This window comes from Triticum urartu, chromosome 6A (genome assembly GCF_056163025.1).
Source record: "Triticum urartu cultivar PI428250 chromosome 6A, HENAU_Tu73, whole genome shotgun sequence".
Lineage (NCBI taxonomy): Eukaryota > Viridiplantae > Streptophyta > Magnoliopsida > Poales > Poaceae > Triticum > Triticum urartu.
Genome location: NC_141878.1, coordinates 47,037,595 through 47,061,483, shown reverse-complemented (window position 1 = coordinate 47,061,483; position 23,889 = coordinate 47,037,595). Strand labels below are relative to the sequence as shown.

The window sequence follows — 23,889 nt, the reverse complement described above, 5'->3', positions numbered from 1 at the left end:
ACCCAAAGCCCAAGACCAAGACTTCGCCCCCCCCCCCCCCCCAAACACTCTCTCCCGCGGCGGCGACCACGGAGAGGAAAGAGGGCGCGGCGGCGGCGGCCGGACCCGACCCCAATGCGCGAGAATCCCATGGAGCCGCGCGGAGTGGCGAGTGCGACGAGACCGACGACGATCTGATCAGCCACCTCCCGGACGATGCCCTCGGCACCATCGTCTCCCTCCTCCCCACCAAGGACGGCGGCCGCACGCAGGCCCTCTCCCCCCGATGGCGCCACCTCTGGTGCTCCGCGCCTCTCAACCTCGAGGTCCTCTCCCCCGCCAGCCCCCAGCACCCCTCTGCCGTCCCCAACATAATCTCCCAACACCCCGGCCCCGCCCGCTGGTTCTCCTTCCACTGCCGCCGCGCCGATGATCTCTACGCCCGGACGGAGCGCTGGTTTGCCTCCCGGGCCCTCGCCAACCTCAAGAGCTTGATATCGGCTACGAGTACCCCTCAGCACGTACCAGCCACCCGCTGCCGCAATCCGCGTTTCGCTCCACATCCACCCTCCTCGTCGCCAAGATCAAAGAGCAATTTCCCGGACGTGGTCTCACGGTCCATGAATTTCCCCCTCCTCAACCAGCTTACCTTGGATTGTGTTTCGATCTCGGAGGACACGTTCCATGGCTTGCTCTCCGGCTGCCATGCCTTGGAGAGCTTATCCGGGTCAATAGCTCCTATGCGACACATTTCATGTGAATTGGAAGGAGTGCGGCGTAGTTGCCAGAAATAGCTCCTGTGCACCGTCTTACATGGCAATAATAGCCCCAATACGACCAGGTGGTTAAAACACGGGTCCGGTCGTCAACGGGACTGCGGTTAAGGTAAAAACAGGGGGCAAACTAATCGGTAGTGGGTCCCACTTGGCGATGCATCGATTCCCTGCCTGACTGAACACGTGCTTCTCCCCTGCTTCTAGTTGCTGCTCTCTTCTTCGTTCTCGTCGGCGGCGGTGGCGGCGGCGGCCGTGGCTGCGCATGTGGTGAGTGTATTCGGCACCATTTCCCTCCGACTTGAGTTAGATCTGACCAAGTGAGCCTCTTTTTGCCCCTATTTTCCATGAGATCCAGATTGTGGAGGTGCGTGAGACTGGGGAGCGGCGGTGGGGCAGCATTGGGTTGAACGAGATGGAGCCACGAGAGACTACGTCGACCAGGTAATCACCCTGTCCAACCTCTTCAACCCTGCGATGTGTGCCTCGTCTGCTTCCGCTGCCTCACAGTGCCTGTTGGAAATATGCCCTAGAGGCAATAATAAAATGGTTATTATTATATTTCTTTGTTCATGATAATTGTCTATTGTTCATGCTATAATTGTGTTATCCGGAAATCGTAATACATGTGTGAATACATAGACCACAACACGTCCCTAGTGAGCCTCTAGTTGACTAGCTCGTTGATCAAAAGATAGTCATGGTTTCCTGACTATGGACATTGTATGTCATTGATAACGGGATCACATCATTAGGAGAATGATGTGATGGACAAGACCCAATCCTAAGCATAGCTCAAAGATCGTGTAGTTCATTTGCTATAGCTTTTCCAAATGTCAAGTATCATTTCCTTAGACCATGAGATTGTGCAACTCCCGGATACCGTAGGAGTGCTTTGGGTGTGCCAAACGTCACAACGTAATTGGGTGACTATAAAGGTACACTACGGGTATCTCCGAAAGTGTCTGTTGGGTTGGCACGAATCGAGACTGGGATTTGTCACTCCGTATGACAGAGAGGTATCTCTGGGCCCACTCGGTAATGCATCATCATAATGAGCTCAATGTGACCAAGTGGTTGATCACGGGATCATGCATTACGGTACGAGTAAAGTGACTTGTCGGTAACGAGATTGAACGAGGTATTGGGATACCGACGATCGAGTCTCGGGCAAGTAACGTACCGATTGACAAAGGGAATTGTATACAGATTGATAGAATTCTCGACATCGTGGTTCATTCGATGAGATCATCGAGGAGCATGTGGGAGCCAACATGGGTATCCAGATCCCGCTGTTGGTTATTGACCGGAGAGTCGTCTCGGTCATGTCTGCGTGTCTCCCGAACCCGTAGGGTCTACACACTTAAGGTTCGGTGACGCTAGGGTTGTTGAGATATTAGTATACGGTAACACGAAAGTTGTTCGGAGTCCCGGATGAGATCCCGGACGTCACGAGGAGTTCCGGAATGGTCCGGAGGTGAAGATTTATATATAGGAAGTCAAGTTTCGGCCATCGGGAAAGTTCGGGGGTAATCGGTATTGTACCGGGACCACCGGAAGGGTCCCGGGGGTCCACTGGGTGGGGCCACCTATCCCGAAGGGCCCCATGGGCTGAAGTGGGAGGGGAACCAGCCCCTAGTGGGCTGTTGCGCCCCCATGGGCCTCCCCCTGCGCCTAGAGTTGGAAACCCTAGGGGTGGGGGGCGCCACACTTGGCTTGGGGGGCACTCCACCCCCCTTGGCCGCCGCCCCCCTTGGAGATTCAATCTCCTAGGGCCGGCGCCCCACTAGGGGTCCTATATATAGTGGGGGGAGGGAGGGCAGCCGCACCCTAGCCCCTGGCGCCTCCCTCTCCCTCCCGTGACACTCCTCCCTCTCCCTGTGCTTGGCGAAGCCCTGCCAAGATCACCGTTGCTTCCACCACCACGCCGTTGTGCTGCTGGATCTTCATCAACCTCTCCTTCCCCCTTGCTGGATCAAGTTGGAGGAGACGTCTTCCCAACCGTATGTGTGTTGAACGCGGAGGTGTCGTCCGTTCGGCTCTAGGTCATCGGTGATTTGGATCACGACGAGTACGACTCCATCAACCCCGTTCTCTTGAACGCTTCTGCGCGCGATCTACAAGGGTATGTAGATGCACTCCCCTCTCCCTCGTTGCTAGATGACTCCATAGATTGATCTTGGTGATGCGTAGAAAATTTTAAAATTCTGCTACGTTCCCCAACAGTGGCATCATGAGCTAGGTCTATGCGTAGTTTCTATGCACGAGTAGAACACAAAGCAGTTGTGGGCGTGGATATTGTCAATTTGCTTGCCATTACTAGTCTTATCTTGATTCGGAGGCATCGTGGGATGAAGCGTCCCGGACCGACCTTACACGTACGCTTACGTGAGACTGGTTCCACCGATTGACATGCACTAGTTGCAGAAGGTGGCTGGCGGGTGTCTGTCTCTCCCACTTTAGTCGGATTGGATTTGATGAAAAGGGTCCCTATGAAGGGTAAATAGAAATTGGCATATCACGTTGTGGTTTTGGCATAGGTAAGAAACGTTCTTGCTAGAAACCTATAGCAGCCACGTAAAAACTTGCAACAACAATTAGAGGACGTCTAACTTGTTTTTGCAGCATGTGCCATGTGATGTGATATGGCCAAAAGGATGTGATGAATGATATATGTGATGTATGAGATTGATCATGTTCTTGTAATAGGAATCACGACTTGCATGTCGATGAGTATGACAACCGGCAGGAGCCATAGGAGTTGTCTTTATTTATTTGTGACCTGCGTGTCAACATAAACATCATGTAATTACTTTACTTTATTGCTAAAGCGTTAGCCATAGTAGTAGAAGTAATAGATGACGAGACAACTTCAAGAAGACACGATGATGGAGATCATGGTGTCATGCCGGTGACAACGATGATCATGGAGCCCCGAAGATGGAGATCAAAAGGAGCAAATGATATTGGCCATATCATGTCACTATTTGATTGCATGTGATGTTTATCATGTTTTACATCTTATTTGCTTAGAACGACGGTAGCTTAAATAAGATGATCCCCCATAATAATTTCAAGAAAGTGTTCCCCCTAACTGTGCACCGTTGCGAAGGTTCGTTGTTTCGAAGCACCACGTGATGATCGGGTGTGATAGATTCTAACGTTCGAATACAACGGGTGTAAGCCAGATTTACACACGCAATACACTTAGGTTGACTTGACGAGCCTAGCATGTACAGACATGTCCTCGGAACACGGAAGACCGAAAGGTCGAGCATGAGTCGTATAGAAGATACGATCAACATGAAGATGTTCACCGATGTTGACTAGTCCGTCTCACGTGATGATCGGACACGGCCTAGTTGACTCGGATCATGTTTCACTTAGATGACTAGAGGGATGTCTATCTGAGTGGGAGTTCATTGAATAATTTGATTAGATGAACTTAATTATCATGAACTTAGTCTAAAATATTTACACTATGTCTTGTAGATCAAATGGCCCACGCTAATGTTGCCCTCAACTTCAACGCGTTCCTAGAGAAAACCAAGCTGAAAGATGATGGTAGCAACTATACGGACTGGGTCCGGAACCTGAGGATCATCCTCATAGCTGCCAAGAAAGATTATGTCCTAGAAGCACCGCTAGGTGACGCATCCATCCCAGAGAACCAAGACGTTATGAACGCTTGGCAGTCACGTGCTGATGATTACTCCCTTGTTCAGTGCGACATGCTTTATAGCTTAGAACCGGGGCTCCAAAAGCGTTTTGAGAGACACAGAGCATATGAGATGTTCGAAGAGCTGAAAATGGTTTTCCAAGCTCATGCCCGGGTCGAGAGATATGAAGTCTCTGACAAGTTCTTTAGTTGTAAGATGGAGGAAAATAGTTCTGTCAGTGAGCACATACTCAAAATGTCTGGGTTGCATAACCGCTTGACTCAGCTGGGAGTTAATCTCCCGAATGACGCGGTCATTGACAGAATCCTTCAGTCGCTTCCACCGAGCTACAAGAGCTTTGTGATGAACTTCAATATGCAGGGGATGGAAAGACCATTCCTGAGGTATATTCAATGCTGAAATCAGCGGAGGTGGAAATCAAAAAGGAACATCAAGTGTTGATGGTGAATAAAACCACTAAGTTCAAGAAAGGCAAGGGTAAAAAGAACTTCAAGAAGGATGGCAAGGGAGTTGCCGCGCCCGGTAAGCAAGCTGCCGGAAAGAAGTCAAAGAATGGACCCAAGCCTGAGACTGAGTGTTTTTATTACAAGGGAAGTGGTCACTGGAAGCGGAACTGCCCTAAATACTTAGCGGACAAGAAGGTCGGCAACACTAAAGGTATATGTGATATACATGTAATTGATGTGTACCTTACCAGTACTCGTAGTAGCTCCTGGGTATTTGATACCGGTGCGGTTGCTCACATTTGTAACTCAAAGCAGGAGCTGCGGAATAAGCGGAGACTGGCGAAGGACGAGGTGACGATGCGCGTCGGGAATGGTTCCAAGGTCGATGTGATCGCCGTCGGCACGCTACCTCTACATTTATCTACGGGATTAGTTTTAAACCTCAATAATTGTTATTTAGTGCCAGCTTTGAGCATGAACATTGTATCAGGATCTCGTTTAATTCGAGATGGCTACTCATTTAAATCCGAGAATAATGGTTGTTCTATTTATATGAGAGATATGTTTTATGGTCATGCTCCGCTAGTGAATGGTTTATTCTTAATGAATCTCGAGCGTAATGTTACACATATTCATAGTGTGAATACCAAAAGATGTAAGGTTGATAATGATAGTCCCACATACTTGTGGCACTGCCGCCTTGGTCACATAGGTGTCAAACGCATGAAGAAGCTCCATGCAGATGGACTTTTAGAGTCTCTCGATTACGAATCATTTGACACGTGCGAACCATGCCTCATGGGTAAAATTACCAAGACTCCGTTCTCAGGAACAATGGAGTGAGCAACCAACTTATTGGAAATCATACACACTAATATGTGCGGTCCAATGAGTGTTGAGGCTCGCGGTGGCTATCGTTATGTTCTCACCCTCATTGATGACTTGAGTAGATATGGGTATGTCTACTTAATGAAACACAAGTCTGAGACCTTTGAAAAGTTCAAGGAATTTCAGAGTGAGGTTGAGAATCAACGTGACAGGAAAATCAAGTTCTTGCGATCAGATCGTGGGGGAGAATACTTGAGTCACGAATTTGGCACACACTTAAGGAAATGTGGAATAGTTTCACAACTCACGCCGCCTGGAACACCTCAGCGTAATGGTGTGTCCGAACGTCGTAATCGCACTCTATTGGATATGGTGCGATCTATGATGTCTCTTACCGATTTATCGTTGTCATTTTGGGGCTATGCTTTAGAGACTGCCTCATTCACTTTAAATAGGGCTCCGTAGAAATCCGTTGAGACGACACCGTATGAATTATGGTTTGGGAAGAAACCTAAGCTGTCGTTTCTAAAAGTTTGGGGATGTGATGCTTATGTCAAGAAACTTCAACCTGAAAAGCTCGAACCCAAGTCGGAAAAATGCGTCTTCATGGGATACCCTAAAGAAACTATTGGGTATACCTTCTACCTCAGATCTGAAGGCAAGATCTTTGTTGCCAATAATGGATCCTTTCTAGAGAAAGAGTTTCTCTTGAAAGAAATAAGTGGGAGGAAAGTAGAACTCGATGAAGTATTACCTCTTGAACCAGTAAGTGGCGCAGCTCAAGAAAATGTTCCTGAGGTGCCTGCACCGACTAGAGAGGAAGTTAATGATGATGATCATGAAACTTCAGATCAAGTTGCTACTGAACTTCGTAGGTCCACAAGGACACGTTCCGCACCAGAGTGGTACGGCAACCCTGTCTTGGAAATCATGTTGTTAGACAAGGTTGAACCTTAGAACTATGAAGAAGCGATGGCGGGCCCAGATTCCGACAAATGGCTGGAAGCCATGAAATCCGAGATAGGATCCATGTATGAAAACGAAGTATGGACTTTGACTGACTTGCCCGATGATCGGCGAGCCATAGAAAATAAATGGATCTTTAAGAAGAAGACAGGCGCGGATGGTAATGTAACCATCTATAAAGCTCGGCTTGTCGCTAAGGGTTATCGACAAGTTCAAGGGGTTGACTACGATGAGACTTTCTCACCCGTAGCGAAGCTGAAGTCCGTCCGAATCATGTTAGCAGTTGCCGCATTCTATGATTATGAGATATGGCAAATGGACGTCAAAACGGCATTCCTTAATGGTTTCCTTAAGGAAGAATTGTATATGATGCAGCCGGAAGGTTTGGTCGATCCTAAGAATGCTGACAAGGTGTGCAAGCTCCAACGCTTGATTTATGGGCTGGTGCAAGCATCTCGGAGTTGGAACATTCGTTTTGATGAGATGATCAAAGCGTTTGGGTTTACGCAGACTTATGGAGAAGCCTGCATTTACAAGAAAGTGAGTGGGAGCTCTGTAGCATTTCTCATATTGTATGTGGATGACATACTATTGATGGGAAATGATATAGAATTCTTGGAAAGCATAAAGGCCTACTTGAACAAGTGTTTTTCAATGAAGGATCTTGGAGAAGCTGCTTACATATTAGGCATCAAGATCTATAGAGATAGATCGAGACGCCTCATTGGTCTTTCACAAAGTACGTACCTTGACAAGATATTGAAGAAGTTCAATATGGATCAGTCAAAGAAGGGGTTCTTGCCTGTATTGCAAGGTACGAGATTGAGCACGGCTCAATGCCCGACCACGGCAGAAGATAGAGAAAAGATGAGTGTCGTCCCCTATGCCTCGGCCATAGGGTCTATCATGTATGCTATGCTGTGTACCAGACCTGATGTAAACCTTGCTGTAAGTTTGGTAGGAAGGTACCAAAGTAATCCCGGCATGGAACACTGGACAGCGGTCAAGAATATCCTGAAGTACCTGAAGAGGACTAAGGATATGTTTCTCGTTTATGGAGGTGACGAAGAGCTCATCGTAAAGGGTTACGTCGATACTAGCTTCGACACAGATCTGGATGGCTCTAAGTCACAAATCGTATACGTGTATATTTTGAATGGTGGGGCAGTAAGCTGGTGTAGTTGCAAGCAAAGCATTGTGGCGGGATCTACATGTGAAGCGGAGTACATGGCAGCCTCGGAGGCAGCACAAGAGGCAATCTGGGTGAAGGAGTTCATTACGGACCTAGGAGTCATACCCAATGCGACGGGCCCGATGAATCTCTTCTGTGACAACACTGGAGCCATTGCCCTTGCCAAGGAGCCCAGGTTTCACAGGAAGACCAGGCATATCAAGCGTCGCTTCAACTCCATTCGTGAAAGTGTTTAAAATGGAGACATAGATATTTGTAAAGTACATACGGACCTGAATGTGGCAGATCCGTTGACTAAACCTCTCCCTAGAGCAAAACATGATCAACACCAGAACTGCATGGGTGTTCGATTCATCATAATGTAACTAGACTATTGACTCTAGTGCAAGTGGGAGACCGTTGGAAATATGCCCTAGAGGCAATAATAAAATGGTTATTATTATATTTCTTTGTTCATGATAATTGTCTATTGTTCATGCTATAATTGTGCTATCCGGAAATCGTAATACATGTGTGAATACATAGACCACAACACGTCCCTAGTGAGCCTCTAGTTGACTAGCTCGTTGATCAAAAGATAGTCACGGTTTCCTGACTATGGACATTGGATGTCATTTATAACCGGATCACATCATTAGGAGAATGATGTGATGGATAAGACCCAATCCTAAGCATAGCTCAAAGATCGTGTAGTTCGTTTGCTATAGCTTTTCCAAATGTCAAGTATCATTTCCTTAATTAGACCATGAGATTGTGCAACTCCCGGATACCGTAGGAGTGCTTTGGGTGTGCCAAACGTCACAACGTAACTGGGTGACTATAAAGGTACACTACGGGTATCTCCGAAAGTGTCTGTTGGGTTGGCACGAATCGAGACTGGGATTTGTCACTCCGTATGACGGAGAGGTATCTTTGGACCCACTCGGTAATGCATCATCATAATGAGCTCAATGTGACCAAGTGGTTGATCATGGGATCATGCATTACAGTACGAGTAAAGTGACTTGCCGGTAACGAGATTGAACGAGGTATTGGGATACCAACGATCGAGTCTCGGGCAAGTAACGTACCGATTGACAAAGGGAATTGTATACGGATTGATAGAATCCTCGACATCATGGTTCATCCGATGAGATCATCGAGGAGCATGTGGGAGCCAACATGGGTATCCAGATCCCGCTGTTGGTTATTGACCGGAGAGTCGTCTCGGTCATGTCTGCGTGTCAACCGAACCCGTAGGGTCTACACACTTAAGGTTCAGTGACGCTAGGGTTGTTGAGATATTAGTATACGGTAACCCGAAAGTTTTTCGGAGTCACAGATGAGATCCCGGACATCACGAGGAGTTCTGGAATGGTCCGGAGGTGAAGATTTATATATAGGAAGTCAAGTTTCGGCCATCGAGAAAGTTTCAGGGGTAATCGATATTGTACCGGGACCACCGGAAGGGTCCCGGGGGTCCACCGGGTGGGGCCACCTATCCCGGAGGGCCCCATGGGCTGAAGTGGGAGGGGAACCAGCCCCTAGTGGGCTGGTGCGCCCCCCATGGGCCTCCCCCTGCGCCTAGGGTTGGAAACCCTAGGGGTGGGGGGCGCCACACTTGGCTTGGGGGGCACTCCACCCCCCTTGGCCGCCGCCCCCCCTTGGAGATTCAATATCCTAGGGCCGGCGCACCCCTAGGGGTCCTATATATAGTGGGGGGGAGGGAGGGCAGCCGCACCCTAGCCCCTGGCGCCTCCCTCTCCCTCCCGTGACACTCCTCCCTCTCCCTGTGCTTGGCGAAGCCCTGCCGAGATCACCGTTGCTTCCACCACCACACCGTCGTGCTGCTGGATCTTCATCAACCTCTCCTTCCTCCTTACTGGATCAAGTTGGAGGAGACGTCTTCCCAACCGTACGTGTGTTGAACGCGGAGGTGCCGTCCGTTCGGCGCTAGGTCATCGGTGATTTGGATCACGACGAGTACGACTCCATCAACCCCGTTCTCTTGAACGCTTCTGCACGCGATCTACAAGGGTATGTAGATGCACTCCCCTCTCCCTCGTTGCTAGATGACTCCATAGATTGATCTTGGTGATGCGTAGAAAATTTTAAAATTCTGCTACGTTCCCCAACAGTGCCCCCATTGATAAACAGGGGGAATGTTGCTCATACCTTCGAATTCAGTATTGAATTCTTACCATCTAAAGCAAAGCTAGTTGATGGTAGCATGCGGGACATAGAGAGAGATTCAATTATGAAATGGGAGGTTGAATTTGAAGAGATTGATCCACATAAAATACAGAGCATGGAAAAGAGGGCCGTGAGGAATGTTGTGGAGAAAATTGGGGAAAGCATTTTTTGGGGTCCAGAGCAAGAGGTGGCATTGTAACGGTTTGATAATTGGAAGGATGAGTATGTGAGAATTGAGAATGGTGAAGAGATGGTTGATGAAATCGATCGGCAAGATGGTTGGGCAAGCAAACAGGCTACCTTTCATGTAGAGCTCGTTGATCTGAAATCAGATTCTAAGGTTGGATATGTGCCCTCAAAGTTGGCTTCGCAGATGTAGATGATGATTGGGCTTCACAGAGACAGATAATGCCCATGTTTACGGGTGAAGTGACAGTAATAAAGGGGGCTGAGCAAGATGCAGAAGAGGGATGTGATGGTTTTGCAAGGGTTGTTTGTGTTGATTGGAATTCAGTACAATTAGAAGACACTACTGATTTGGTCATTGCACCAATAGTTGACACTGAGATGGCCAATTTTTTTGGCATTCCAGTAGATCCAGTAGATGATCAAGATGAGGAAGAGAGGGATGAATCGAGTTTGCCTAATGATGCTAACATAGATGCCTGTGAAGATGTGGACGGACAGCTGATGAAAGATGCTGCAGATGATGTAGATGATGCACATGATGATGAGCTTGTAAGTGTGTATGACAAAGAAAATCTTGTTATTGAAGTAGGCAAGTTGTTCCCAAGCATGAAGGAGTTTAGGATGTGTTTCAAGACTTATGCAGTCAAACATGAGTTTTATGCCAAGACTATGTGGACTGACAGAAAGCAATTTTATGCAAGGTGCAGAGGTTTCGATGGAAGCGTCAGGCCTTGCAAGTGGTACATATCTATTAGAATTCAACCTGATGGAAGTACCATTAGGGTTAATCAAATCCCAAATCCACATACTTGTATTACAAGTTCACAGAGAGTATCAACCATGACATCACAACTTTGGAATACAGAAAGATCACTCCAATTTTAGCCAAGAAACCAAACACTACAGCAAAGAAACTTAAAGTGGACTTGGAAAAGTAGTACCCCATTAAGGTGAAGTATACCACAGTGTGGAAAGCAAAACGGAGGGCAATGAAAGAATTATATGGTGATTGGGCAAATACTTTTAGGGTGCTTTATAACTTCAAAGCAGAGGTGGAAAAGAGGTCACCTGGCAGTGTTGTGGAGATAGATACTGAGGTAATGGAGGATGATAGAGTTCTTTTCTCCAAGTTCTTTATGGCTTTAAAGCCTTGCATTGATGGCTTCAAAGCAGGGTGCCGTACATATTTGAGCATAGACTCATATTTTTTGACAGGCAAATGGAATGGTCAATTGGCAGCATGCAATGCTTTAGATGGACATAACTGGATGTTCCCTGTTGCTATTGGTTTGTTTCAGCCAGAGACAGAGGTTTCATGGACATGGTTCATGATGCAGTTGAAAAGATGCATAGGGCCAGTGTCACCTTTGGTAGTACACACAGATGCATGTAAAGGGCTAGAAATGTAGTGAAGAATGTTTTTCCTCATTGTGAGCAGAGGGAGTGTTTTGGCCATATGTGGATGAATTTGATAAAAAAATTTCGAGGGGAAGAATTTGGGAGAATGGCCAGCAGCAAGATCTTACACCAAACAAACACATTCATATCATCTTGATAAGATAAAAACAGCATGCAGTGAGTTTGGTCCATGGTTGAACACCTATCATTCTCTATTGTGGTACAGGTCAGGATTTAACACTACCATCAAATGTGATCATATCAACAATAACTTGGCAGAAAGTTTTAACAAGATAAAGCAGTTGAAGAACTTGCCTGTGCATGACATGGTTGACCAAATCAGGATCATGATCATGCGCATGTGGGAATTGAGAAGAAGGATTGGCGATTGTCTGCAAGGGGATAAGCTTCCTGCAGTGGTACAACAGTTGGTGAACAGGAGCAGAAATCTTACACATTTATCTGTGGAAAAATCTTCATTGTGGGGTGCTGAAGTTAGAGATACCAAGATTGGGAGGAGGCATGCTGTTAACACTGAGTTGCATGACTGCACTTGCTGTTGGAAATATGCCCTAGAGGCAATAATAAAATGGTTATTATTGTATTTCCTTGTTCATGATAATTGTCTATTGTTCATGCTATAATTGTATTAACTGGAAACCGTAATACATGTGTGAATACATAGACCACAACATGTCCCTAGTAAGCCTCTAGTTGACTAGCTCGTTGATCAATAGATGGTTATGGTTTCCTGACCATGGACATTGGATGTCGTTGATAACGGGATCACATCATTAGGAGAATGATGTGATCGACAAGACCCAATCCTAAGCATAGCACAAGATCGTATAGTTCGTTTGCTAAAGCTTTTCTAATGTCAAGTATCGTTTCCTTAGACCATGAGATTGTGCAACTCCCGGATACCGTAGGAATGCCTTGGGTGTGCCAAACGTCACAACATAACTGGGTGGCTATAAAGGCACACTACGGGTATCTCCGAAGGTGTCTGTTTAGTTGGCACGAATCGAGACTGGGATTTGTCACTCCGTGTGACGGAGAGGTATCTCTGGGCCCACTCGGTAATGCATCATCATAATGAGCTCAATGTGACTAATGAGTTAGCCACGGGATCATGCGTTACGGAACGAGTAAAGAGACTTGCCGGTAACGATATTGAACGAGGTATGGGGATACCGACGATCGAATCTCGGGCAAGTAACATACCGATAGACAAAGGGAATTGTATACAGGATTGATTGAATCCCCGACATCGTGGTTCATCCGATGAGATCATCGTGGAACATGTGGGAGCCAATATGGCTATCTAGATCCCGCTATTGGTTATTGGCCGGAGAGATGTCTCGGTCATGTCTGCATGGTTCCCGAACCCGTAGGGTCTACACACTTAAGGTTCGGTGATGATAAACTTGTTATGGGAAATAGTATGTGGTTACCGAAGGTTGTTCGGAGTCCCGGATGAGATCCCGGACGTGACGAGGAGTTCCGGAATGGTCCGGAGGTGAAGATAGATATATTGGACGAAGGGTATTGGAGTCCGGAATTGTTCCAGGGGTACCGGGTGACGACCAGCGTGTCCGAAAGGGGTTTCGGAGGCCCCGCCAAGCGTTGGGCCTTATGGGCCAAGGGGAGGGGGCACATCAGCCCACTAAGGGGTTGAGCGCCCCTTCCACCCCATCTCACGTAACTTGGAGAGATGGGGGCGCCTCCCCTAGGGCAGCCACCCCTCCCGGCTTGGGGGGTAAGTTTCCTAGGGGTGGGGGTGCCCAAACCCATCTAGGGTTTTCCCTGTGGCCGCCGCCCCTCCCCTAGGGAACCCTAGGGCGCCTCCTCCACCCCTTCCCCCTATATATAGTGAGAGAGAGAGAGGGAAGTGGCACCCCTTCCCTGGCACAGCCCCTCCCTCCTCCAACTCTTCCTTCTCCTCCGTAGAGCTTGGCGAAGCCCTGCAGGAATACCACAAGCTCCACCACCACGCCATCGTGCTGCTGGAGTTCTCCCTCAACTTCTCCTCTCCCCTTGCTGGACCAAGAAGGAGGATACGTCCCCGGGCTGTACGTGTGTTGAACGTGGAGGCGCCGTTGTTCGGCGCTTAGATCGAAATCGATCGCGATCTGAATTGCTGCGTGTACGACTCAACCAACCGCGTTCTTGTAACGCTTCCACTTAGCGATATTCAAGGGTATGAAGATGCACTCCCTCTCTCTCATTGCTAGTATCTCCTAGATTGATCTTGGTGACACGTAGGAAATTTTTGAATTATTGCTACGTTCCCCAACAGTGGCATCATGAGCTAGGTCTATGCGTAGATTCTATGCACGAGTATAACACAAAGTAGTTGTGGGCGATGATTTGTTCAATTTGCTTACCGTTACTAGTCTTATCTTGATCTGACGGCATTGTGGGATGAAGCGGCCTGGACCTACCTTACACATACGCTTATGTGAGACTGGTTCCACCGACTGACATGCACTTGATGCATAAGGTGGCTGGCGGGTGTTTGTCTCTCCCACTTTACTCGGATCGGATTCGATGAAAAGGGTCCTTATGAAGGGTAAATAGCAATTAGCATATCACCGTTGTGGTTTTGCGTATGTAAGAAACGTTCTTGCTAGAAACCCATAGCATCCATGTAAAACATGCAACAACAATTAGAGGACGTCTAACTTGTTTTTGCAGGGTATGCTATGTGATGTGATATGGCCAAAAGGATGTGATGAATGATATATGTGATGTATGAGATTGATCATGTTCTTGTAATAGGAATCACGACTTGCATGTCGATGAGTATGACAACCGGCAGGAGCCATAGGAGTTGTCTTAATTTATTTATGACCTGCGTGTCAATGAAAACGCCATGTAATTACTTTACTTTATTGCTAACCGTTAGCCATAGTAGTAGAAGTAATAGTTGGCGAGGCAACTTCATGAAGACACGATGATGGAGATCATGGTGTCATGCCGGTGATGATGGTGTTCATGCCGCGCCTCAAAGATGGAGATCAAAGGCGCAAGATGATATTGGCCATATCATGTCACTTTATGATTTGCATGTGATGTTTGTCATACTTACATCTTATTTGCTTAGAACGACGGTAGCATAAATAAGATGATCCCTCGCTAAAATTTCAAGAAAGTGTTCCCCCTAACTGTGCACCGTTGCGAAGGTTCGTTGTTTCGAAGCACCACGTGATGATCGGGTGTGATAGATTCTAACGTTCGCATACAATGGGTGTAAGCCAGATTTACACATGCGAAACACTTATGTTGACTTAACGAGCCTAGCATGTACAGACATGGCCTCGGAACACAAGAGACCGAAAGGTCGAACATGAGTCGTATAGTAGATACAATCAACATGAAGATGTTCACCGATGATGACTAGTCCGTCTCACGTGATGATCGGACACGACCTAGTTGACTCGGATCATGTATCACTTAGATGACTAGAGGGATGTCTATCTAAGTGGGAGTTCATTAATTAATCAGATGAACTTAATTATCATGAACATAGTCAAAAGGTCTTTGCAAATTATGTCATAGCTTACACTTTGGTTCTACTGTTTAAGATATGTTCCTAGAGAAAATTTAGTTGAAAGTTGATGGTAGAAATTATGCGGACTGGGTCCGTAAACTGAGGATTATCCTCATTGTTGCACAGAAGGCTTATGTCCTTAATGCACCGCTCGGTGTGCTGAACCTCGAGCGTCATCTATGGATGTTGCGAACATCTGACATAGACGTCTTGATGACTACGTGATAGTTTGGTGCGCAATGCTAACAGTTTAGAATTGAGGCGCCAAAGACGTTTTTGAAACATCGCAGAACATATGAGATGTTCCAAAGACCGAAATTGGGATTTCTGACTAGTGCCCACTGTCGGTGTCAAAACCGTCGGATCTCGGGTAGGGGGTCCCGAACTGTGCGTCTAAGGCGGATGGTAACAGGAGGCAGCGGACACGATGTTTACCCAGGTTCGGGCCCTCTTGATGGAGGTAAAACCCTATGTCCTGCTTGATTGTTCTTGATGATATGAGTATTACAAGAGTTGATCTACCACGAGATCAGAGAGGCTAAACCCTAGAAGCTAGCCTATGGTCTGATTGTATGTTGTCCTACGGACTAAAAACCTCCGGTTTATATAGACACCGGAGGGGGCTAGGGTTACACAAGGTTGGTTACAAAGGAGGAGATATGCATATCCGTATTGCCTAGCTTGCCTTCCACGCCAAGTAGAGTCCCATCCGGACACGGGACGAAGTCTTTAATATTGTATCTTCATAGTCCAATAGTCCGGCCAAAGGATATAGTCCGACTGTTCGAAGACCCTCTAATCCAGGACTCCCTCAGTAGCCCCTGAACCAGGCTTCAATGACGATGAGTCCGACGCGCAGTGTTGTCTTCGGCATTGCAAGGCGGGTTCCTCCTCCGAATACACCACAGAAGAGTTTGAATACAAGGATAGTGTTAGACCCTGCAAAATAAGTTCCACATACCACCGTAGAGAGAATAATATTTTCACAAATCTAATCTGCTGACATGTTTCGACAGCATGACATCACACCATGGCCCGGTTATTATTCGAACCGCTTTTCTCAACCAGCTCCGCACATATCGCGAGGCGGTTTTCTTGATACGTCTTGTCAAAGCAGAGATTGTGTTCCCTTTATCACGGATTCTCATCAATTCGGACGTGGGTAACCCAACCGCGCCATCAATTTCGGCGCCTAGGGAATAAGCGGTTTTGCCAGGCAAGTGGGGAGACTCATCGCCTCCTCCTATAAAGGGGCAAAGATTTACTTTTTTCACCCACACCTTCTTCCTCGCTTTCCCATTCCCGACACCCAAGCTTTAGCGCCCAAGCTCACGTTCTTCTTCTCGAACCACTCCAATCATGTCTGGAGCAGGAGGCAAGTGGATGGTCTCCTCCATCATGGAGGAGAACATCAAAAAGTTACGGGAAGCCGGATACCTAGCTGCGAAAATCGCGCACCGGCTGCCGAATGCGGGGCAGATCGTCCCAACGCCCGAACCCCATGAGAGGGTAATTTTTCTTACCCATTTCGTCCGCGGACTGGGATTTCCTCTCCACCCGTTTGTCCGCGGGCTCATGTTCTATTACGGGCTGGATTTTCATGATCTGGCCCCCAACTTCATCCTCAACATCTCGGCGTTTATCGTCATGTGCGAGGCCTTCCTCCTCATCATGCCCCACTTCGGCCTATGGCTGAAAACCTTCAATGTCAAACCGAAGGTAGTGGATGGTCAGCAAGCAGAATGCGGAGGCGCCATGGTGGGCAAGATGCCTAATGTCACGTGGCTCGAGGGTACCTACGTGGATACCATAAAGGGGTGGTGAGGGAGTCCTGGATTAGGGGGTGTCCGGATAGTCGGACTATACCTTCGGCCGGACTCCTGGACTATGAAGATACAAGATTGAAGACTTCGTCCCGTGTCTGGAAGGGACTTTCCTTGGCGTGGAAGGCAAGCTTGGCGATACGGATATGTAGATCTCCTACCATTGTAACCGACTCTGTGTAACCCTAGCCCTCTCTAGTGTCTATATAAACCGGAGGGTTTTAGTCCGTATGACGAACAACAATCATACCATAGGCTAGCTTCTAGGGATCTCGTGGTAGATCTACTCTTGTACTACCCATATCATCAATATTAATCAAGCAGGACGTAGGGTTTTACCTCCATCGGGAGGGCCCGAACCTGGGTAAAACATCGTGTCCCCTGCCTCCTGTTACCATCCGCCTAGACGCACAGTTCGGGACCCCCTACCCGAGATCCGCCGGTTTTGACACCGACATTGGTGCTTTCATTGAGAGTTCCTCTGTGTCGTCACTTTTAGGCCCGATGGCTCCTCCGATCATTAACAGCGATGCGATCCAGGGTGAGACCTTTCTCCCCGGACAGATCTTCGTATTTGGCGGCTTTGCACTGCGGGCCAATTCGCTTGGCCATCTGGAGCATATCGAAAGCTACGCCCCTGGCCATCAGGTCAGATTTGGAAGTTTGAGCTACACGGCCGACCTCCGCGGAGACTTGATCTTCGACGGATTTGAGCCGCATTCGAGCGCGCCGCACTGTCACGATGGGAATGATCTAGCTCTGCCGCCGAATAGTGCCCTGGAGGCCGCACCCGCATCAGCTCCGACCCTTAATTCGGAGCCAACTGCGCCAATCGAGGATGGGTGGTTGGACACCGCCTCGGGGGCTGCAATCTCTACGGCGATCGAGCCGAACACCAGCCCTATTCTCTGCGAAGCCCGTGACTCCAAGGAGCCAGACTCCTCTCCAGCTTCCGAGCCCTCCGCACCCCTACCGATCGAACCCGATTGGGCGCCGATCATGGAGTTCACCGCCGCGGACATCTTTCAGCACTCGCCCTTCGGCGATATTCCGAATTCACTAAAGTCTCTCTCTTTATCAGGAGAGCCCTGGCCGGACTATGGTCAGCGAGGTTGGGATGCAGATGATGAAGAAATTCAAAGCCCACCCACCACCCACTTCGTAGCCACTGTCGATGATTTAACCGACATGCTCAACTTCGACTCCGAAGACATCGACGGTATGGACGCCGATGTAGGAGACAATCAAGAACCAGCGCCTATAGGGCACTGGAAAGCCACCTCATCGTATGATATATACATGGTGGACACCCCAAAAGAAGGCAATGGCGATGGAACAGCAGAGGATGACCCCTCCAAGAAGCAGCCTAAGCGCCGGCGTCAGCGGCGCCGCTCTAAATCCCACCAAAGCAAAAACGGTGATTCCGACATGGGAGATAATAACACCCCGGACAGTGCCGAAGACAACCACCTCCAGCAAGATTCAGCACAGGAGGATGGAGAAGCCAGCCCTCATGAGAAAGCGGCAGACAGAGAGGTCGAGGACGATAATTATATGCCTCCCTCCGAAGACGAGGCAAGCCTCGACGACGACGAATTTGTCGTGCCGGAGGATCCCGTCGAACAAGAGCGTTTCAAACGCAGGCTTATGGCCACGGCGAGCAGCCTCAAGAAAAAACAGCAACAGCTTAGAGCTGATCAAGATTTGCTAGCCGACAGATGGACTAAAGTCCTTGCGGCCGAAGAGTATGAACTCGAACGCCCCTCCAAGAGCTACCCAAAGCGTAGGTTGCTACCCCGACTAGAGGAGGAAGCACCTAAACCTACATCACCAACGCATGATGCGGCCGACCGGCCACCACGTGGCCGCGACAGAGAAGCCTCTCGGCCCTCCACTCAAGCCGCACCCCGGCGCCGCTCAAAAAATACCAAGGCACGGGAAAATGTGTCAGACCTGCGAGATATATTGGAGGACAAGGCAAGGCAAACAAGATCAATCTATGGATCGCGTGGGCGCCCCACGGCATGAGACGGTAATCATCACTCCGGATACAGTCAATCCAGCCGGGCCGAACACAGTAGACAAAGCTCATTTGAGCTGCGTCGTGATATAGCCCAATACAGAGGCGCCGCACACCCACTATGCTTCACTGATGAAGTAATGGATCATCAAATCCCTGAGGGTTTCAAACCCGTGAACATCGAACCATATGATGGCACAACAGATCCTGCGGTATGGATCGAGGACTATCTCCTTCATATCCACATGGCCCGCGGTGATGACCTACACGCCATCAAATACCTCCCACTCAAGATTAAAGGACCAGCTCGGCATTGGCTTAACAGCTTGCCAGCAGAATCAATTGGTTGTTGGGAGGACCTGGAAGCCGCATTCCTCGACAATTTCCAGGGCACTTATGTGCGACCACCAGACGCCGATGACCTTAGCCACATAATTCAGCAGCCAGAGGAATCGGCCAGACAATTCTGGACACGGTTCCTAACCAAGAAAAATCAAATCGTTGACTGTCCGGACACAGAGGCCCTAGCAGCCTTCAAGCATAACATCCGCGACGAGTGGCTTGCACGGCACCTAGGACAGGAAAAGCCGAAATCTATGGCAGCCCTCACGACACTTATGACCCGCTTTTGCGCGGGAGAAGACAGCTGGCTAGCTCGCAGCAATAACATGACCAAGAGCCCTGGTAATTCGGATACCAAGGACAGCAGTGGCAGGTCGCGTCGCAACAAGCAAAAGTGCCACATTAATGGCGACAATGCTGAGGATATGGCAGTTAATGCCGGATTCAGAGGCTCTAAACCCGGTCAGCGGAAAAAGCCATTCAAAAGAAATACTCCGGGCCCGTCCAGTTTGGACGGAATACTCGACCGCTCATGCCAGATACATGGCACCCTTGAAAAACCAGCCAATCACACCAACAGGGATTGTTGGATGTTCAAGCAGGCAGGCAAGTTAAATGCCGAAAGCAGAGACAAGGGGCTGCATAGCGATGACGAGGAGGAGCCCCGGCCGCTGAACAACAGTGGACATAAAGGTTTTCCCCCACAAGTGCGGACGGTGAACATGATATACGCAACCCACGTCCCCAAGAGGGAGCGGAAGCGTGCGCTAAGGGACATATACACGATGGAGCCAGTCGCCCCAAAGTTCAACCCATGGTCTTCCTGCCCGATCACTTTTGATCGAAGGGACCACCCACTAGCACCCGTCATGGCGGATTCGCCGCATTGGTTCTAGACCCAATTATTGACGGATTTCACCTCACTAGAGTCCTTATGGACGGCGGCAGCAGCCTGAACCTGCTTTACCAGGATACAGTGCGGAAAATGGGCATCGATCCCTCGAGGATTAAACCCACTAAAACGACCTTTAAAGGCGTCATACCAGGTGTAGAGGCCAACTGTACAGGCTCAGTTACACTTGAAGTAGTCTTCGGATCTCCGGATAATTTCCGAAGCGAGGAGTTAATCTTCGACATAGTCCCGTTCCGCAGTGGCTATCACGCACTGCTCGGGCGAACCGCATTTGCCAAGTTCAATGCGGTGCCGCACTACGCATACCTCAAGCTCAAGATGCCAGGCCCTCGAGGCGTCATCACGGTCAATGGAAACACCGAACGCTCTCTCCGAACGGAGGAGCATACGGCGGCTATCGCAGCGGAAGTACAAAGCAGCCTCTCAAGGCAATTCTCCAGTCCGGCCATTAAACGTCTGGACACCGTCAAGCGCGCCCAGAGTAACCTACAACAAGACCGCCTGTCACGTTCAGAGCAAGCGTAGCAATGCGGCCCCAACCCCAGCCCTCGCGAACTTGCGAAACCAGTGCTACGCGTACATAACTACGCTCTGGAAATACCATGGGCACAGGGGGAGGGGCACCATCATGGCACGCCCGAAACGCGGCTTAAACCGCACTAGGGGCTGTCGATTTCTTAATTTTCTCTTATTTTCAGGACTCCATTCTTCGGAAGGCTTGTCCGGCAGTATAATTGCCGCACAAATGATACAACCAGGGAAGCAGAAAACTACGCCGCACTATGGAACTCTAAGGTGGTCTCTATAACAAGCAGTATACCTGTTTCACATAACATTCCGCAGCTTGCCCCTGGAAAGGACATGTTAAATAGTCCCATCTTTTGCTTATTGCAGTATTTATATCGTTCTGCTTTGATCGCAGCTTTTTTAAATAAACAATGCATAGCTTCCGTCTATTATTGCATTACTCTTTTTTATGAATATATGTTCATTAATGACATGTTGCACCCGTACACTTTGGTACGGCCAATACGCCAGGGGCTTAAGTACCCCACAATACGGTGTGAGAAGTCCGAACACTTTCACAAGTGCGGCACCCCGAACTTATAGCATTATATGCATCGGCTCCGAATCATGTCTTGGGTCAATAGTTGGGTTTTCCCGGCTCCTATGTTTTGGTACCTTACGTTCCGTTATATCGGCTAAGGTAGCACTAGGAGAACTACTATGATTGTGCCCCAGTTGAGCTGGGCTAAGCACCTCAGTAGAGAAAGCTAAAACTGACCATCACGATGAGGCGAGAGCTGGTCACTGTTCGAGAGGTTTTCGAGTCCCTAAAGACTTATGCCGCTTAGAGCGAGGAGTCGGCTTTGTTTGGCCTAGGCATGGATAGCGCCCCGAACTCGGTCTTCCGAACACTAGGGGCTTCGCCAAAATTTAAAATTATAGAATTCTATGGCTAAGTGAGAGTGTTCAAGCATTATAGTCTGATTGCCTTGTTCGTTGTGTTGAGCGCCTCCCTCGAAGGACCCAAGAATGGGAAAAAAGAGCGCTCATGTTTATCCCGAACACCCCAACACTCGCGGCATGGGGGCAGAAGCTGACGACTCGCCATCTCTCAAATTTGATAAACGGCCGCACAGAAGGTAATATGTTAAATTCAAAAGTGTTGCTCAGCGCATATGAACAAGTTTTCAGCGTACAGGATCACAAATGCGAGTTTACTCAAATATTACATTTTTGGAGCATTCATCCGCTATAAGGCGAGCACCCTTCAGGACACCCTCATAATACGCTTCCGGGACGCGATGCTCCTTTCCCGGCGGCGGCCCGTCCTTCACCAGCTTCTCCGCATCCATCTTGCCCCAGTGCACTTTAGCACGGGCAAGCGCCCTACGGGCACCTTCGATGCAGACGGAGCGCTTGATTACTTCAAGACGTGGACATGCATCCACCAGCCGCCTCACCAGCCCGAAGTAGCTCCCAGGAAGAGCCTCTCCAGGCCAAAGCCGAACTATGAGGCCCTTTATGGCCTGTTCGGCCACCTTTTGGAGCTCGACCATTTGCTTCAGCTGGTCGCTCAAAGGCACCAGGTGTCCGGCCTCAGCATACTGAGACCAGAACACCTTCTCCGTCGAGCTCCCCTCCTCGGCTCAGTAGTAGGCGGCGGCATCAGACGCACTACGGGGCAAATCTGCGAATTCTCCTGGAGAGCTCCGGACTCGGGTAAGTAACAAGTAATTCACTTTCATGTGTTTGCTTTGCATAATGAATGCCTTACCCGCTGCTATCTTCTTCATATCTCCAATTTCTTGGAGGGCCTTCTGGGCTTCGGCCTTGGCAGACTTCGCGCTTTCGAGGGCTGCCGCAAGCTCGGACGCTTGCGTCTTCGAGTCAAGCTCCAAACTCTCGTGTTTTTTCACGAGAGCCTGGAGCTCTTTCTGCACCTCCTCCACCCGCGCCTCCTGCTTCCCTCTCTCTGTGCGCTCCACGACTGCTCTGTTTTCGGCCTCGGACAGCGCTTTCTTAAGGGTTGCCACCTCGGTCGTGGCCCCTATAATAGCACGTTGATCCTGTCATTTTTTGCAACCACATCTTCTCTATATACTTGCGCAAGGTATTACTTACCTTCCTTCTCCTCGAGTTGCCTCTTGGCATGGCCGAGCTCGTTCTCGGACCGCGTGAGGTTTTGCTTCAGTGTATCCACCTCCGCAGTCAGTGCGGCGGAGGCCAGCAGCGAAGCCTGCATACGCATATTGACTTGATTATGTTAGACTCCTGCGAATGTTATTAGATCCTCTATTCGGCTTTTCTTTCCGAACGCCGAACATAGCATCAGGGGCTACTGTCTATGCGGTAATATTTTTACATATTCTTTACTTACCTCGAAGCCTGTTAGAAGGCTGGCACTGGCTTCAGTCAGTCCGCTCTTGGCGGACTGAACCTTCTGGATCACTGCACTCATAATAGTGCGGTGCTCCTCGTTGATGGAGGCGCCGTTAAGCACCTCCAGCAAATTGTCCGGTGCCTCCGGTTGGGCGGAGGTCACTGGCTCAGTAGGCTTGCTCCTCTTGGAAGGAGGCTGCCTACCAGAGTCCGAAACCGTTGAAGGTTCCGGCGCGGTGTCCGGCTCAAAGCCGGACTTGGAGCCCTTGGGGGTTCTATCCCCTTCACGCCTGGAGTCCGGGAGGTCGCATTGCGGCGCCTCCAGGACCACCTCCTCCTGGCTTGGAACCTGTTGGGACGCCGCCTCGGCGTCGTCCGTAGGGTGGGGGAGGTAGCCGCCGGAAGTGAATTCACATTCGACGAATCCAGGGAGCCGCTCGACGACTCGTCAAGCCCGGCCTTGGGCGGACTGCATAGACATGTTCGACGTAAGGAAAAGCTGTGCAATGGGGGAATACTATGAATCACTCTGGTATCCGGATACTTACGATCTCGCCAGGGGCTTGGACCTGTGCGACCACTCCTCTTCGCCGTCGTCGGCGTTGGTGGAGTAGTCCGGAGGAGGGGTCTTCCCCTTCTTGGACCCTTCGGCCTCCCCAGTTGGGGCGGCCTTCCTTTTCTTCCCTCCCCCCGCTGGAGGGGGAGAGGTCTCTTCTTCCTCCTCGTCTT

At 49.2% G+C, this 23,889-nt stretch overlaps 1 protein-coding gene across 1 annotated transcript in view; it reads left to right on the top strand.

Annotated features, from left to right (window-relative positions):
• Positions 1–53: 53 nt before the first annotated feature.
• LOC147963793 (putative FBD-associated F-box protein At5g44940) overlaps positions 54–23,889 on the top strand; it is a gene marked incomplete at its 5' end in the record, with an annotated part of 77,737 nt that continues 53,901 nt past the window's right edge. Inside the window, one exon of the mRNA XM_087529710.1 lies at positions 54–304. Coding sequence (XP_087385836.1) covers positions 54–304 — 251 coding nt within the window. The remainder of the gene's footprint in view (positions 305–23,889) is intronic.